Source organism: Octodon degus, unplaced genomic scaffold, assembly GCF_000260255.1.
Source record: "Octodon degus isolate 3935 unplaced genomic scaffold, OctDeg1.0 scaffold00014, whole genome shotgun sequence".
NCBI classification, from domain to species: domain Eukaryota; kingdom Metazoa; phylum Chordata; class Mammalia; order Rodentia; family Octodontidae; genus Octodon; species Octodon degus.
This window is the reverse complement of record NW_004524590.1, coordinates 1462045-1476856: the sequence shown is the minus strand read 5'-3', so window position 1 is coordinate 1476856 and position 14812 is coordinate 1462045. Positions and strand designations below refer to the sequence as shown.

At 39.6% G+C, this 14812-nt stretch overlaps 1 protein-coding gene across 2 annotated transcripts in view; it reads left to right on the top strand.

Annotated features, from left to right (window-relative positions):
- Uggt1 (UDP-glucose glycoprotein glucosyltransferase 1) overlaps positions 1 to 14812 on the top strand; it is a 150814-nt gene that overhangs the window by 84089 nt on the left and 51913 nt on the right. Inside the window, exons 19-26 of one of the 2 annotated variants that reach the window (XM_023709675.1) lie at positions 1665 to 1785; positions 5315 to 5413; positions 6247 to 6270; positions 6714 to 6808; positions 7127 to 7333; positions 8742 to 8873; positions 9428 to 9558; positions 11807 to 11902. In XM_023709675.1, coding sequence (XP_023565443.1) covers positions 1665 to 1785; positions 5315 to 5413; positions 6247 to 6270; positions 6714 to 6808; positions 7127 to 7333; positions 8742 to 8873; positions 9428 to 9558; positions 11807 to 11902 — 905 coding nt within the window. The remainder of the gene's footprint in view (positions 1 to 1664; positions 1786 to 5314; positions 5414 to 6246; positions 6271 to 6713; positions 6809 to 7126; positions 7334 to 8741; positions 8874 to 9427; positions 9559 to 11806; positions 11903 to 14812) is intronic. The other variant, XM_023709676.1, reaches the window with a different exon arrangement.

Sequence of the window (14812 nt, the reverse complement as noted above, 5' to 3'; positions counted from 1 at the left end):
AGCATTTAGTACTACTTTCACTATAGTTATCATTTCTCTTTTTACTTCAGAAATTATTTCTCATCTGATTTCCTCTATACCTTTGTGCAGTTGTTTCTTTACTTCCAACACTATTATTTCAGAGATTTCAGATGGGTAATTTCCAATTTCTTCTATGCTGTTGTCTCCTGCATTTGTTCTGGGTGGGCTTGGGGCCTGAGAATGCATTTTGCTCCTTCTCTTTGTCATGTTGTATAGCACTGTCTTTTGACCTTTGGTGTAAAGCTTTGATAGAGTTATTACTTTAGCATAAGGTCTGGATCTGCCAAGTTCAAAGTTGTCCAGGCAGGTGTGATTTGGGTCTGGCTGCTGTGCTGCACTTCTTTCTGCTGCAGCCCTTGGAGGTAAACTCTCTGTGCCACTCTGGCAAGATGCTCTGCTCCTGGATCAGCTGTGTGGGTCTTGCCCTCAGCCTCTCTGCAGGGAGTTCTGCCCCAGGGTTTCACACCAGGCCTGTCTGATGGAGGAAGTTCCACTCACATGCCAGGCCTGGGCTCTGGGTCGAATGAGGACACAGCAGACCCCAGGCAGTCTCATTCATGTCTGACTTGGGTCGAATCTTCATACAATTTTTGAGAAATATCAAGAGTTGGAATTGTGGTGTCAGAGGGTAATGCACGTTTAAAATTTTGAGTACATAAAGAGTCATGTTTGCTAGATGATATGTAGTTTAAAATGGATAAAGAAATACAAATGAGAATCTTTCACCCATTTATTTCTATCCTCACTAGTTATGTTTTCTTCCTAAAAACGTGTGTGTGTGTGTGTGTGTGTGTGTGTGTGTGTGTGTGTGTTTTGAGGTGTGTGGCTGGTTCATATAGTCATTATTAGTTTACCATTTGAGATTTTGCATATCTTCTGTGGTATATAATTACAAAAGATGTTTAATGGCAGTGTTTTAGGTTTGAATGTGTATGTTTGAGTCCTAGCTTTCTCTCGAAAATGACATTAAAATATGCCTTTATATTAAAATATTTTAATTATGATCAATTTGGAGATTTCCAGACGTTATTAACGTATACTCCCAAGATCACTTTTATGAGAAATAGCTATTTCTATAATGAGATGCTCAGAGGAGAAGATTAAGTGACAAACAATCTTTGCTTTTCCCAAGGTAATTATGATGATTATGACTTAGGAGATGTAGGGTTACTCAAATATCTAAGATTGGAAAAAGTTTAGAATGTTTTTTATTACATTAAGTACATTAACTGCTCATGAGTAGGCCTTTAGTTTTGTTCTTTAGAAAGAAGCTATCTTTGAGTAGATCTCAAATGGATTTCTGCTTGTGCTGTGTTAATTAATTAGCAGAGCTTGCTTTTTGTTTATGGAAACATAGTTGTATGTGGAGAGTGTTTGCATTTCATGTTCGTAACCCATTAGCTCTGTGACCTTGAGAAAGTTATTTAGCTTTTCTTTCCTCAGATTTTAAAATGAATATCATTTTCCACCTGATACTATGCATAGAATACGCAGCTATGCTTGGCAATGGTGGGCCTCTAGTTCTGTCTTTAGGTGACAGTAACACATTAAAAGCTATTATAGCGCTAATGTTTGAGTTCCAGTGGATTACTCTTGGTGCTATTCACTTAGTGCCCTCCCCTCTGTTTCTTTTTTTCTTACAGGGTGAACTGTCTCATGATCAAGATGTGGTAGAGTATATCATGAACCAGCCCAATGTTGTTCCACGAATCAATTCTAGGGTTTTGACAGCTGAACGAGAGTATCTGGATTTAACAGCAAGCAGTAAGGATCCTTTCAGAAAATAACTTTATGCTTTTTGATTTATAGTTTGGATTATTTGCATTTATTAGATAATAATGTGAAGATAACTCAAGATTGTGACTTTTTTTTTTTTTTTTGGCATTTTTTTTAAGACAGGGTCTCACTCTGCAGTTTAGGCTAGCCTTGTAGCCCAGGTTAGTCATGAATCTTTGTAATGATCCTCCTGCCTCAGCCTCCTGAGTGCTACTGAGATTACAGACATGCACAACCATGCCCAGCCATAAGATTGTGCCATAATTTTATGTTTAAATTCAATTCACCTTGAGTTCATAACTTTAATTTCCACATTTATAATGATTTCATTTTATGGAAGATAGTCTTCCTGCTTAAAGCTTGTAAAATTTGAAAAATACTCAGTTCAGCTTAAAGTCCAGCTAAACAGGCATTAGAGGATAAGAATAGACCTGTTTTATAGGCATAAAGCATTTAAGCAGTTTTCTTCATTTTCACTGCAGAATCTATTATCAAAAATGTCGACAAACATCGTAATTAATTTTATTCTGAGAACTTGAGTATGCCTTTGGGGGAAAAATGGCACTTTCACTGAGATGTATACACCATAAAACAATCAGACGTTTATTTCCTTGTAGTGCTGGAGGTCAAACCCAGGACCTCAAACATGCTAGGCAAGTGCTCTGGTACTGAGCTATATCCTATTCAACCCCAAATTCAAGCTTTTGAAGTGCACAGTTGACTGATTATTAGTTTATTCTCAGAGTTGTATAGATCATCACCACCATGTAATATTAGAGTGTTATCCACCCCAAAATGAACCCGTACATCCATGACTAGGTACCTGCTTTCCCTTGCTGCTATCCTCTGGCAGTGGCTAATCTGGTTAGTCTAGGAATTTGCCTGTCCTCAACATTTTATATTGTTGAAGCCTTTTGCACCTGGTTTCTTTCATTTAGTAAGCTTCTACAATTCATTCTTTTAATATAATGGTATTTCATCTTTTAACAATGATTTAAATAATTCCATTAATAAATTTGGTGTGCAGGGGCCTGGGAGGTGGCTCAGTGAAATAAGCACTTCCCTGGCAAGCGCAATAGTCTGAGTTTAATCCCCAGTTCCACCAAAAATAAAAATATTAAATAAATAAATAAATTTGGTGTGCAATTTCAGCTCTCTCGGAGGCTGAGGTTGGAGGATTTTTGAGCTTGAACCCAGCCTGGGTAAGTTAGTGAGACAATGACTGAAAATAAAAAGGGCTGAGGATGGAGCTCCATACAAAGGCCTTGCCTGTACTCCCAGTACCCCCACCCCCAATCCATTGTAGCGTATTCCAATGGTGTTTGGGTGTTTCCCACTTGAAAACCTAGGAAGAACTGAGGTAAGCCCACGTGCAGCTTGTTCTACATGTCCCATTGAGACTCTGCAGGCCACATCAGCAGACACTTGGAAATGAGGTGGCATTGTCATCACTTAGCTGTGATGAACTTTCCCCATTGAGGAAGGAAGGACACATGAAGTTATAACCTACTATATTTGTTGTTGTACTTGGGTGTAATGAAAATGTAGATCTGTTTATGGTTGTTACTTTGAAGTACGATATAATTCACTTGAAGCTGAATTTCTTTTAGATAGAGAAAAATGTAAATATCTTCTTTTAAAAATATGTGTTTATGAAACTGGGTGTGATGGCACATACATATAATCCCCGCTCTAGGGAGGCCGAGACAGGAAGGTCACTGTGAGTCCAAACTGCATAGTGAGACCCTGTATTGAAAGAAAAAAATAATACATATACATATATATGTATATATATGCGTGTGTCTGTGTGTGTGTGTGTGTGTGTGTGTGTGTGTGTGTGTGTACATAAACATACAGACACAGGGAAATACAGATATTTTAGGAAGAAACTGCCGTAAGTAATCTGGCGTTTTCATGGCCTGCTGCCGAAGCTTTCTTAAAGCAAGCTGAACATACTATGATTCTGCTCTGCGTTTCTGTTTCTTTCATTTTATGTTAAACTTGACGAGTGTTCTGGAATATCCATGAGGAAAGAGCACAGCAGCAGCGCACATTTTGGATTTTCTTTTCCCCTGAGTGTCGTTGTGACGAGCTCTGAAGCAGCGCTGGTCCGCAGGGGTGGAGATGCAAGCTCTGCTGAACCTCCTGCAGGTGTCAGTGTGGAGGGACTGGTATCCCCTGACCAGGCCGGTGCTGCACCAACACTCAGTCTTCTCTGGTGTTTGCTATCCCACCATCATTTTTTTAATTTATTTATTTAGTACAGGGTCTACAGGATATCACTACACAGCTCTGACTCGTAGTGAGCCTCGCAAGTGCTGGAATTACGGGCCGTGTGCTGCCACACCCAGTCTCAGTCATCTCAGCGTACACTGGGGGTGGGGCCAGCGCAGCATGACACTTGGGGGATTGAACCCTGGCCCCTGTGCCTGACTAAGCAACTGCTTTAGTCCACTGAGCTATCTGGCCGGGCCTCCACAGTCTTTTTAGACACCTGTTAGTCAAATTTTTATCAGTTTGACAAGGTACCTGAGAAGATCAACTGAAAAGAAGCAATGGATTACTTTGGTTCATGGTTTCAGGAGCTTTATTTCACGATCAGTTGGTTCTTTGTGTCTGGGCCTTTGGAAGAGTAGACCATTATGGTGAGGAGCATGTGGTGGGACAGTGCTGCTCACTTGGAGACTTCCAGAAAGCAGAAAGGGGCTGGAAAGGGCTGAGGTCTGATACCTCTCAAGGCCATACCCCATGACCTAACTTCCTCCTGCCAGGCCCCATCTCCTGAAGGTTCCACTGTATCCCAGTAACAGTTTCTTTAGTGCATAGGCCTTGGGAAGACATTGAAGATCTAAATCCTAGCTACATAGATGCTCCTTCTCAGTGCCATAGTGTTCTCTCACCTGTGCATGTCATGGACAGCCTGACACCTGGGCAGCACTCCGTGTGGATTGTTGAGTGAAAGCGTGGGTAGGTGAATGGACGCACGGACCAGGAGATGGGTGAGCAGGTCAGCAGGTAGGTTTGGTAGACAGTCTTGAGAAGAGTAGTGTGTCTCTAGGGTTGTAACAGTGCTTAGGACTTGGTAGAACACTGGGCACGGTGGTGTATGCTTATAATCCTGGGGGCTGACGCAGGAGGATTGGTTCAAGGCCAGACTGAGTGAGCGGCATAATGAGAATTTGTGTCAAAAAGCCAAAACAAAACAAGGTGAAAAACTAGACTGAGTAGAGGGCTGGGGATGCAGCCCATGCTAGAGTGTTTACCCAGCATGTATGAGGCCCAGGTCCCATTCCTAACACCACAGAGGGAACATGGTTGCAGGCAAATGGTTAATCATACTAGGTAGGAAGAAATTAGCGCATAGTTTAGAACAAGGGATTAACTTGATATAGTTGCAGTTTTAGCATAAGATCTGGGGGAAATGAACAGAGGGGCAGGTTATTGGCTGAAAACTAATAGTAGATAGAATTGAGATATATTAATTATGTCTGTTTCAATGTTTTTTTTCCCCCCACAGATAACTTCTTTGTGGATGATTACTCTAGATTTTCTGTCTTAGATTCCCAAGGCAAGACTGCTGCTATAGCCAACAGTATGAACTATCTGACCAAAAAAGGTATCTGTCTTATAATCTTTTGAGTCTAGAAAATAATATTTACATATGTTAAAAATTTCAAATATATTCTTTGTTAGGTTTTATAAGCTATTAAAATTAAGAAAAATCATGGTTCAAAATAAAAAATGCTTATGTAAAAATGGATTAATGGATTCAAAATTGCTTCCATTTGCTCTTCAGTGATGACAAATTTTCATGTAGAGTTATTTAGTTAAAATTGTGTAAGGTGATACTCTGTCATCTGAGCACATTCTTTCCCCCTCATTAGGGTTGCACTTATGACCCTTTCAAAAAGCACTAGCTGTCACTTAACGCAGCTGTTTTTTACCCTGCAATAGCCTTTTCCTTTTCTTTATTTTATGTATTTGGTACAGGGTCTTACTAGGCAGCTTGATTTGTAGTGATCCTCCTGTCTCAGCCTCCCCACTGCTGGGAGTACAGGTGTGCATCACCACACCCAGACTTGTTTGCTGGCTCAGTGTGCCCTGGGGGTGGGGCTGGCACAGCATGCAGTGTCTGGGTTCCATCCCTGGTTCCTGTGCTTGCCAGAGCAGGCGCTTAGTCCACTGAGCTGTCTCGCTGGCCCCCTGCAATAGTCTTTTACCTGGAGGGATTCCTGATTTCCTCGCATATATAAATACAGGTCATGACTCTGTGGCTTCCACGAAGAATTGTTTGTGGAAGGCCCTGGAGCAGTGCTATTGCAGCAGCAGGGCAGGAAGCCACACAGTGCGCAGTAGTCATTTAATCTTTGGATTCTTACAGCACAGCAAGGTATTAGCTACAAAGTGACGTTTTCTTTTCTTCTGCTCTTTTCCCTTTACCTTGTCCAGGAATGTCCTCCAAGGAAATCTATGGTAACTCAGAACTTCACAGTGTTCTATTCTCTGCTTTCAGGAGCCATTGTTATTCAGAATTATTGATGCATTATTGTGATATTTCTGGAACTTGTGGGTAACCATAGGCTCTATCCGTGCAAATAAATTTTTTGTAAATGTTTCTAAAGAAAAATATGATGAGACTATGCTGTGTTATCCACATGTTTCATTTCACACGCTAACAGATCCCCAGGCCACAAGAGAATTAATCAGTGCATGTTCCTAAGTCAGCCACTCTGAAGGCTACCCCATTTTAATTTTGCTAAAGTTTTGCTGCTTGTGCTTTTTTTTTTTAAATTAGTGATTTCTTTCTTTTTTTTTTTTTTTTGCATGGTTTTTAGAAATTATGTAGTTTAATAGCAATATTAAAACAGACGATGTTTCTTTTTTCTCCAGTTAAATTTGCTTTTATTTTCCCGTAGATGATTCTTTCATTAGGCCAGTAACCTTTTGGATTGTTGGAGATTTTGATAGCACTTCTGGACGACAGTTATTGTATGATGCTATTAAACATCAAGTGAGTGCCTACACTTACTTCTCTGTTCTTGTTTGAGGCTCCATTTGTCTTCTTGAGTATTTCATGCTCTGATGGACATTGTGTCTTCAGAGGTCTGACAGCTCGTAAGATGGTGCTGGAAAGGAAGTCTGGAGTCAGGTCATGCAGAGCTTTGAATGCCTGATTGTAGCTTCTGAATTTCCTTCTGGACACAAAGAACTACTAAACACTTTGCAGAGGGAGATCATTTGCTACTTAGGAAACATGACTGATGTCAGTGCTGCCTTCTAAATTCGAGATATCTACTATGTAACTCATGTCCCTCCTGTTTATAAATAGAAATCCAGTAACAATGTGAGGATCAGCATGATCAATAACCCCAGTAAAGAAATAAGTTATGAGCACACTCAGATCTCCAGAGCGATCTGGGCAGCTCTCCAGACGCAGACCTCCAACTCTGCCAAGAACTTCATCACCAAGATGGTCAAAGAAGACACTTCAGAGGCGCTGGCGGCGGGGGCGGACATCAGCGAGTTCTCTGTAGGGGTAAGACTCTGCGGTGTCCTGAGGCTACTCCCGCTGTGACGTGTCCAGCTGATGTGTCCATTTCAGGGTTCTTCATCAGGAATTATGTAGTACTGTACCTCAGGGATCTTTTGCTGTCCCCCCCTCCCCCCCCACCATCAGGGATTAAACTCATGACCTTGCACTTGCCAGGCAAGCACTTATTCCACTGAACTGTCTCTCTGGCCCAGGGTTTTAACTTGGAAGACTTTCCAAGAAGTAACTGTATCATATTTCTTTTTATTTTTAAGCTTGCCCAGGTTTCAAGATATGCATGGTACAAGTTCATATTTTAAATACAGTGCCATTTATTTTGTAAGTTTTTAAAGCACCAATTATTTTTGTTTTTTCACTATTTTTAAAAAAATTTCCATGAATCTTGTTATTTTACATGTTGTTCTTAATGTTTTAAGAATTTTGATAGTAATTGATTCTTGGCTCAAAAATGAGCGGAGAAGTAGGCTCGGTGGTGGGATCAGTGGTACATACTTTGCATGTGAGCTCCTTGTTTTATACAGTTTTTAAAAGACAGGTGAGGGATAGGAATACAGCTCAGTGACAGATCATTTGCTTTGCATTCAGGAAGCCCTGTATGCAAAATAAATAAGTAAAACATAGATAATATTTATTTGTAGAGTAAAAAACTGCAATTTTGCTCACTTTTGAGTTAGAGGCTTGTATGTTCTTAATGTGTTTCTAATATTTGTTAGTTTTTCTTTTAAGTATTTAGGACAGGGTCTGCAGGGTCTCACTACACAGATAGGACTCATAGTGATCCTCCTGTTTTCAGCCGCCCAAGTACTGGGTTTATAGGCTTGTGCCACCATGCCCAGTCTCAGTCACCGTCTCAGCGTGCTATCTAGCTGGCTGATGTGTTTCTAATAGAAGCTTTTTTCTTTCTTTATTTTTTTTGGAGACAGAGTCTTGCTGTGTAGCTCTGACTGGCCATGAACTCACTATGTAACCCAGTCTGGCGCTGAAGTCACAGCAAGCCTCCTGCCTCCGCTCTTGAGTACTGGGATTACAAGAGTGTGTTACCACACCTGGCTTGATATGCTCATTTAAAAAAATGTTTATGATTTTAATTTTTTTTCATAAAATCATGAGTTACCTAAAGTTTCAGTTAGAGAAAAATGGCTGTCACTTGAAGTCATCAAGATTTGAAAAGTATAAAACAAAGAAAGAAACCAGTGGAACAAATCTCTTGAAAATAGGAAAGGACATAAACAATCATTGAAGTAGGGGCAGTGGGAGGAAGAATTGAAATGTGATGTTAGTTGGGAATGTATTTACTTTTCATGAAAGAGTATTTTCTAATTTATTTATTATGAGCTTCTATATGGTTTGCTTAATAACAGTGATTTTTCCTTAAAAATGATTACTTTCCCAGGGCATGGATTTCAGTCTTTTTAAAGAGGTGTTTGAGTCTTCCCAAATGGATTTCATTTTGTCTCATGCCGTGTACTGCAGGGATGTCCTGAAGTTGAAGAAGGGACAGAGGGCGGTGATCAGCAACGGAAGGGTGAGGACTTGTCACACTGACACAGCTTGGCTCAGGTTAGGTCCACGAACAGGCTCTGCAGCGTGCTCCGATGAAGCTAGTAAACTCTGCAGCAGAGCCACCCTCTTTTCAGAGGCGATTAGGGCTTCTGAAGTGCAGTGCTATTTCTGCCCGTTAGAACCCAGGCAGTGTGCTTTCTGACGTAAGCCTCCCTTGCTGTTTATTTGTGTGGCTCTCAGAACACGTCATAGCCTTTGACATGTAAAGTGGGCTTTGTTGTTGATACTCAGGAAGAGTTAATAAAATCCATTTTTATTTCAGAGTTTACGTACTATGAAAATAATGTGCAATAAGTCTAGTCTCTACTGTGTACCTGAGAAATTCTAAATAAACATAACTGTGAGTTGGTTGAGGCTTTACTTTCTCTTCGTCCATTAATTTTATTTAGATGTGTATCTTTCACCCGTTTTTCCAGTGCTTAGGTATATAAGGTAGCCTGAGGCCAGCAGAGAACCCTTACAGCTGCTGCTGGTGGACAGATTTCCAGCTCTGACCACCTGTTCTTCTTCATACAGATCATTGGGCCACTGGAGGATAGTGAACTTTTTAATCAAGATGATTTCCACCTCCTGGAAAATATTATCTTGAAAACTTCTGGACAGAAAATAAAATCTCATATTCAACAGCTTCGGGTAGAAGAAGATGTGTAAGTTTTGCTATAGAAGAAATGAATGCCATAGAGGTTTAATTATTTAGAGTTTCCTCTTGATCATGTTACATAACTACCTTGTCTAAGAAATTTATTTCTTGCTTTATAAATAGGGTTCAAAAATTTTTTTTTAAAGAGATGTTTTTTCTAGGCTGTTATTTAAAAGAATTGTCTCAAGTTTTTGTTTTAGCTTTTGATTTTGGAAAATTTCTGTGAACGTAGAGGTCTAGTTACCCTTTACCTGGAATATTTATGTAAAAAGAAACTCTCTCATTATCTGTTTGGTTATTTTTCAGTTTTATTTTGTCTGGGAGAAGAAAGGCAAGTTACATGGTTATTTTCCTTCAGTTCCCAGTGCAGCATACTCCGCTGGTGACAGTGCGTTGGCTATCCCTGGTCATGGGCTGCTGCCAGCCGACTGATACAGAAGCCCTGGGGTTCACGAAATTTCTTGCCTGTCCAGGGTTTTCGGTAATGCTGGAGCCGTTCCACCTTGGAGTGGCTGTCCTCTTACAGACACAGCTTCATTCTTGCCTCAGCCTTCCACGGGGACACGGCTGTCCCTGCTTTCCAGAGATTAGCTGTGTGCTCCTGACACTGTGCTCCATAAAGCTTCTGGGAAGTTGCTTGTGGCCTGCTGGCCCCTGTCCATATAACCAGGTGGCCTTGACGTGTTTTTTGACCATGTTAATGTGCCATAATCAGCACCTGATGAATGAGCATTACTGTAATCATGATTAGTGTTGAGGTTAAGTCAGAAGGGCATTTGGTACAGTATTTTGGTTCAAAGAAACAGTGTATATGCTTGATTGTTGTTGAAGTATAGCTAGAATGGCTCTTGTCTTCAACAAATAAGAGCATTTTTTTTTTCCAAGTTCATGATTTAGTTCAAGATCTTCCTTTGTTAAAAATGAATTTTAGAAGGGATGGGGGAAACAGATGCTTTTCTAACTTATTTACTGTATTGCTGATTGTAACATAGAGGTTGGAATTCAGTAGCTCGTTGGTTTAATATACTGTGATGTAGTCATGAATGTATTTGTGGCCACTAAATTAGTGATATATTTATTAACCATCATTTTTATAATTTTGAATAAAAAGCAGCTTACCAAGTAGCATATGCCTTTATTTACATATAGAATTAAAAATATGAAATTATGAACTATAATATCATAACTCTCATCTTGATAATTATATGTAATGTCAGTTTTTCCTTTCTTTTTATTTGCATTATGCAAATTTTATTTGCATTTATTTTATGCTTAATTTATTCCTGTGCCATAAATTTTTGCTTCTTCAGTTTCTTCTGGGATGTATTTTTCTTCTATGCAACTTCCTCCTCTGGTTTGGGAACAATTTGTTCCTTTTCAGTAAGGATCATCTCAATATGGCAGGGGGAGCTCATGCATGGGTTAATCCGGCCATGAGCTCTGTAAGTACAGCGGCACATCTTGGGTGCTTTGTTCACGTGGATATGTTCAATAACCAGATAATCTACATCTAAACCTTTAAGTTCAGCGTTACTCTCTGCATTTTTAAGCATGTGCAGCAAAAATTCCGCACTCTTTTTGGGCCACGGACCCTGTGTCCAGCCCCACTGGGCACACCTATCAACGCCACCATTGTAACGCCAGAATGGTACACATTGCTTCTTTAATGTGACATCCTTGAGATACTTGGTGGTCTTCCGGATATGCATACCCTTGATGGTCTGGACAGTTTCACGCATGTTCTTAAAGTGAACGTGAAGATTTGAGCCTCATGATTTGCATGATTTTGTGGGGTTTTCTGGGTCGAGAGAGTAGCGAACCATTTTCACAGGTCACCTAAGGCCGCTCACAGGAAGAGCAGTTTTTCCTTTCTATTTTTTCAGTGGATTTCCAGTGAATTATTACTCTTAATAATAATGAAAATAGTAATATTATTTAAATGAGTGTGAATAATACTGGCCTCCTGCTCTGGATCCATTGCTGGTCTGAGTGCCTGATACATTAAGCCAGGATAGTATTTACAAAGTCCTGACATGTAGATAGTATGTGCACTGCTCATGTGGAAATGAATAATGTTCCTAAGATTGTACAAGTAAATACTTTCAAAATCAGTACTTCTTCTCATGCCTGTTGGCATAGACTTTATGTCTTCTTTAAGCCATCTTGTGTTATTCAGTATTCGGTTGATACATTTGGCAGTAATTGAAAAACCTTCAGTTAAAGAGATCCAGCAATTTTGTAACCCCATCTTTCAGGGCCAGTGACTTGGTAATGAAGGTAGATGCTCTCTTGTCTGCTCAACCCAAAGGAGATGCAAGAATTGAGTACCAGTTTTTTGAAGACAGACACAGGTATAGAGTTTATGTTGAATTTGTTTTCCTAAATATTAAACTTTTACATAAATATTGTCTTTACCTCACATCTTTATTTTTCCATGTAAGGTTTGCATAGAAGTTGTACAAAGAAAAACTGGTTTGAGGTATAGTTTTGCCACTGAGCCATCTCCCTGGTCCCTGAGGTATAGTTTTTATATACTAATATTCATATAAAAATTCACATATATTTCTCATTTGTATGAAAGTTGACATTTATTTCTAAGTAAATCTGAAGTAGTTCTGAGTGCGTTTTAGAGAACAAACAGCATTTAAGAAACAAGCTAATTGTAATTTTCTGGTCTTTAAGAATAAACCGATTGTTAAAACACTTGTCTCAGGCATCCTTTTGGAAACTTTTCAGTAAAGAATAATGAAGTGGGGGGCCGGGGAGATGGCTTAGTGGAATAAGCACTTGCCAGGCAAGTGCAAGGGGGCTTGAGTTCAATCCCTGGTTCTGCCAAAAAAAAGAATAATGAAGTGAGTATTGTGAGACATTGATTTACTGTTGTCTGGGGTTTTTCTTCTTGGAACAGGATCCTGCCATGTAGACCAGGCTGGCCTTTAACTCAGGCTATCCTTCTACGTCAGCCTCCTGAGTGCTAGATTATAGGAGTACATCACTACTCCGAGTCTTTAGTTCTTTAGTTTCAAAGGTTCTCATATAGAAATAGTTGCAAGACTCACAAAGACCTCCCTAGATATCTTTAACCTAGATTTACCAGTTGTTGGCATGCAGTGTTTACTTCGTCTTTCATCCATGTGTATATATACTACATTTAATGTTTTTGCGTTTGTATACACAGCATATGTACCCACATGCTTTTCTGCACCATGGAAAGGACACAGCTGCATTGCAATAAGCCCAAAATATTCAGTAGATGTCTTCAGTGTACAGCAACTTTCTCCGTAATACTATGAGTTTAATTCAGAAATTTAACCTTGATTCAGTACTTTTAATATGCATAATCCTTCACATGTTTCATTCCCTGTAGTGACCTTTTGCAGTGCTTTTTTATGTTTGTTTTGCTCTTGAATACACAATGCAATTAATTGTATCTCTTTAGTCTCCTTTAATCTTAAAGAGTTCCCTGGGTTTGTTGGGTCTTATCTTTTCTTTATTTGGTCTTTTGTTCTTTATGACATTGATATGTTTTAAAAGTCTAGGCCAGTTGTCTTCTTTTAAAAATGTATGTAGTACAGGGTCTATAGGGTCTCACTACCCAGATCAGACTCATAGTGATTCTCCTGTTTTCAGCCTTCCAAGGGCTGGGATTACAGGCTTGTGCCACCATGCTCAGTCTCAGTCACCATCTCAGCGTGCCCTGGGGAACCTCAGTCCCTGCATCTGCCTGATAAGCAGGTGCTTTAGTCTGCTGAGCTGTCTGGCTGGCCCAAGGCCAGTTGTCTTATGGAATGTCCTACAGTCTATAGTTTTTTCCCTGTGTCTACACTTAAGATTGTAGGGATAACCCTATATAGTTGCCTGGCAAGTATGTAATTCTATTGCGCTTCAAAATCCCCAGGGAGGCTTTAAAAACACATACTTCTATGCTGCTCCTTTGTGATTCTGACCTGCTTGGTCCAGCCTATATTCTGTTATGGTTTAGTGGGCTTCTATTTTTTCACAGCCAATCTTGGTGGAGTCAGATTGGTTAGACTGGTAATTACAGGCTTGCATCAGTTATGTTTTCTTACTTCTCCTGTCACCAGTGGGTGAAGACTTCTGGATAAACCTTGTTGGATTTTTGCCACCAGCACTTGCCTACATTTAGGAAGTAAACTATTGTGTAGTTATTAGAGCAGAAAACACTTCCTAGTAGCTTTCTATCTTGTTTGCTTTTCATAATTAAGATAGTCCTGAGCAGAGATGTGTGTGTGTGTGTGTGTGTGTTTAGAACATCCTTTTTCTTCATGAGTCTCCTGAAGTTTTACGTACTTAAACTGCCTTAATGACAAATTCTGTTATGATCCAAATTATTAGAGAAATTCTTCTTACTGAAGTGTGTTTGCCAAATGAGTGTTTGTTATATGTAAATCAGAAGTTTCTTATTTATACTACAAATAAAAAGATCTGAACTATCAGTTCTGCACACACAGGTCTCTGAGTATGGCCCATGGACCAGCCAGTGTCAGGGCATTGTCTGGGAGCTTATCAGAAGTGCAGTATTTGGTCCTACTCCAGACTTCAGTAAGTCTGCATCTTCACAGGAATCCTGTGAACATTAGTGGTAGGGAGGTACTATATTCTTTGATATTTGCGTTACTGTAGGCAATTGTATATGATCTCCAAATTTTTTTCTTTTGTCACTTTGGGCTTTACTTTTACCAGTGGACCCAGTATTTTGAAAAACAGTGTTGTTAGTTCATGTTGTTCCAAAATCCACATCTGTGTTTTTCTTTTCTTGAATCTCTTTTTCTTGTTATAGAATATGAGGCTGGAGAAAGCCCTCACAGGTTCTGTTTCTGAGTGTTTCTGTTGCAGGTTGCCTATACCACTAGAACATGTCTTAACCAGCCTGGAAGCCTGGTGGAGAATCTCGTTCTCTCTGTGAGAGTTTGAATAATATAGTTATTCTCTAATGAGTTTTTTCTAGAATTCTAGGTGCAGAACTACAAATTATATTAGGAAATGGCACTCAAATTTTGAGTGTTACTCAGGAACTTGAAATATGCAGACTGCTAGACCTGTCTGATTCTGTAAAGTAATGTTTGATTCTAGCAGATGCCCAAATTGAACTAGCACTGCTGGTTTTGGCCAAACTTTGAGAACAGCTATATTACAGTAAAAACCCTTTTATTATATCAAAATAGGCATTGGTAGTGTTTGTTAGTTTTCTTTGATTTGTATCACACTTATTTTCTTTTTAATTTTTTTTTTTTTTTTGG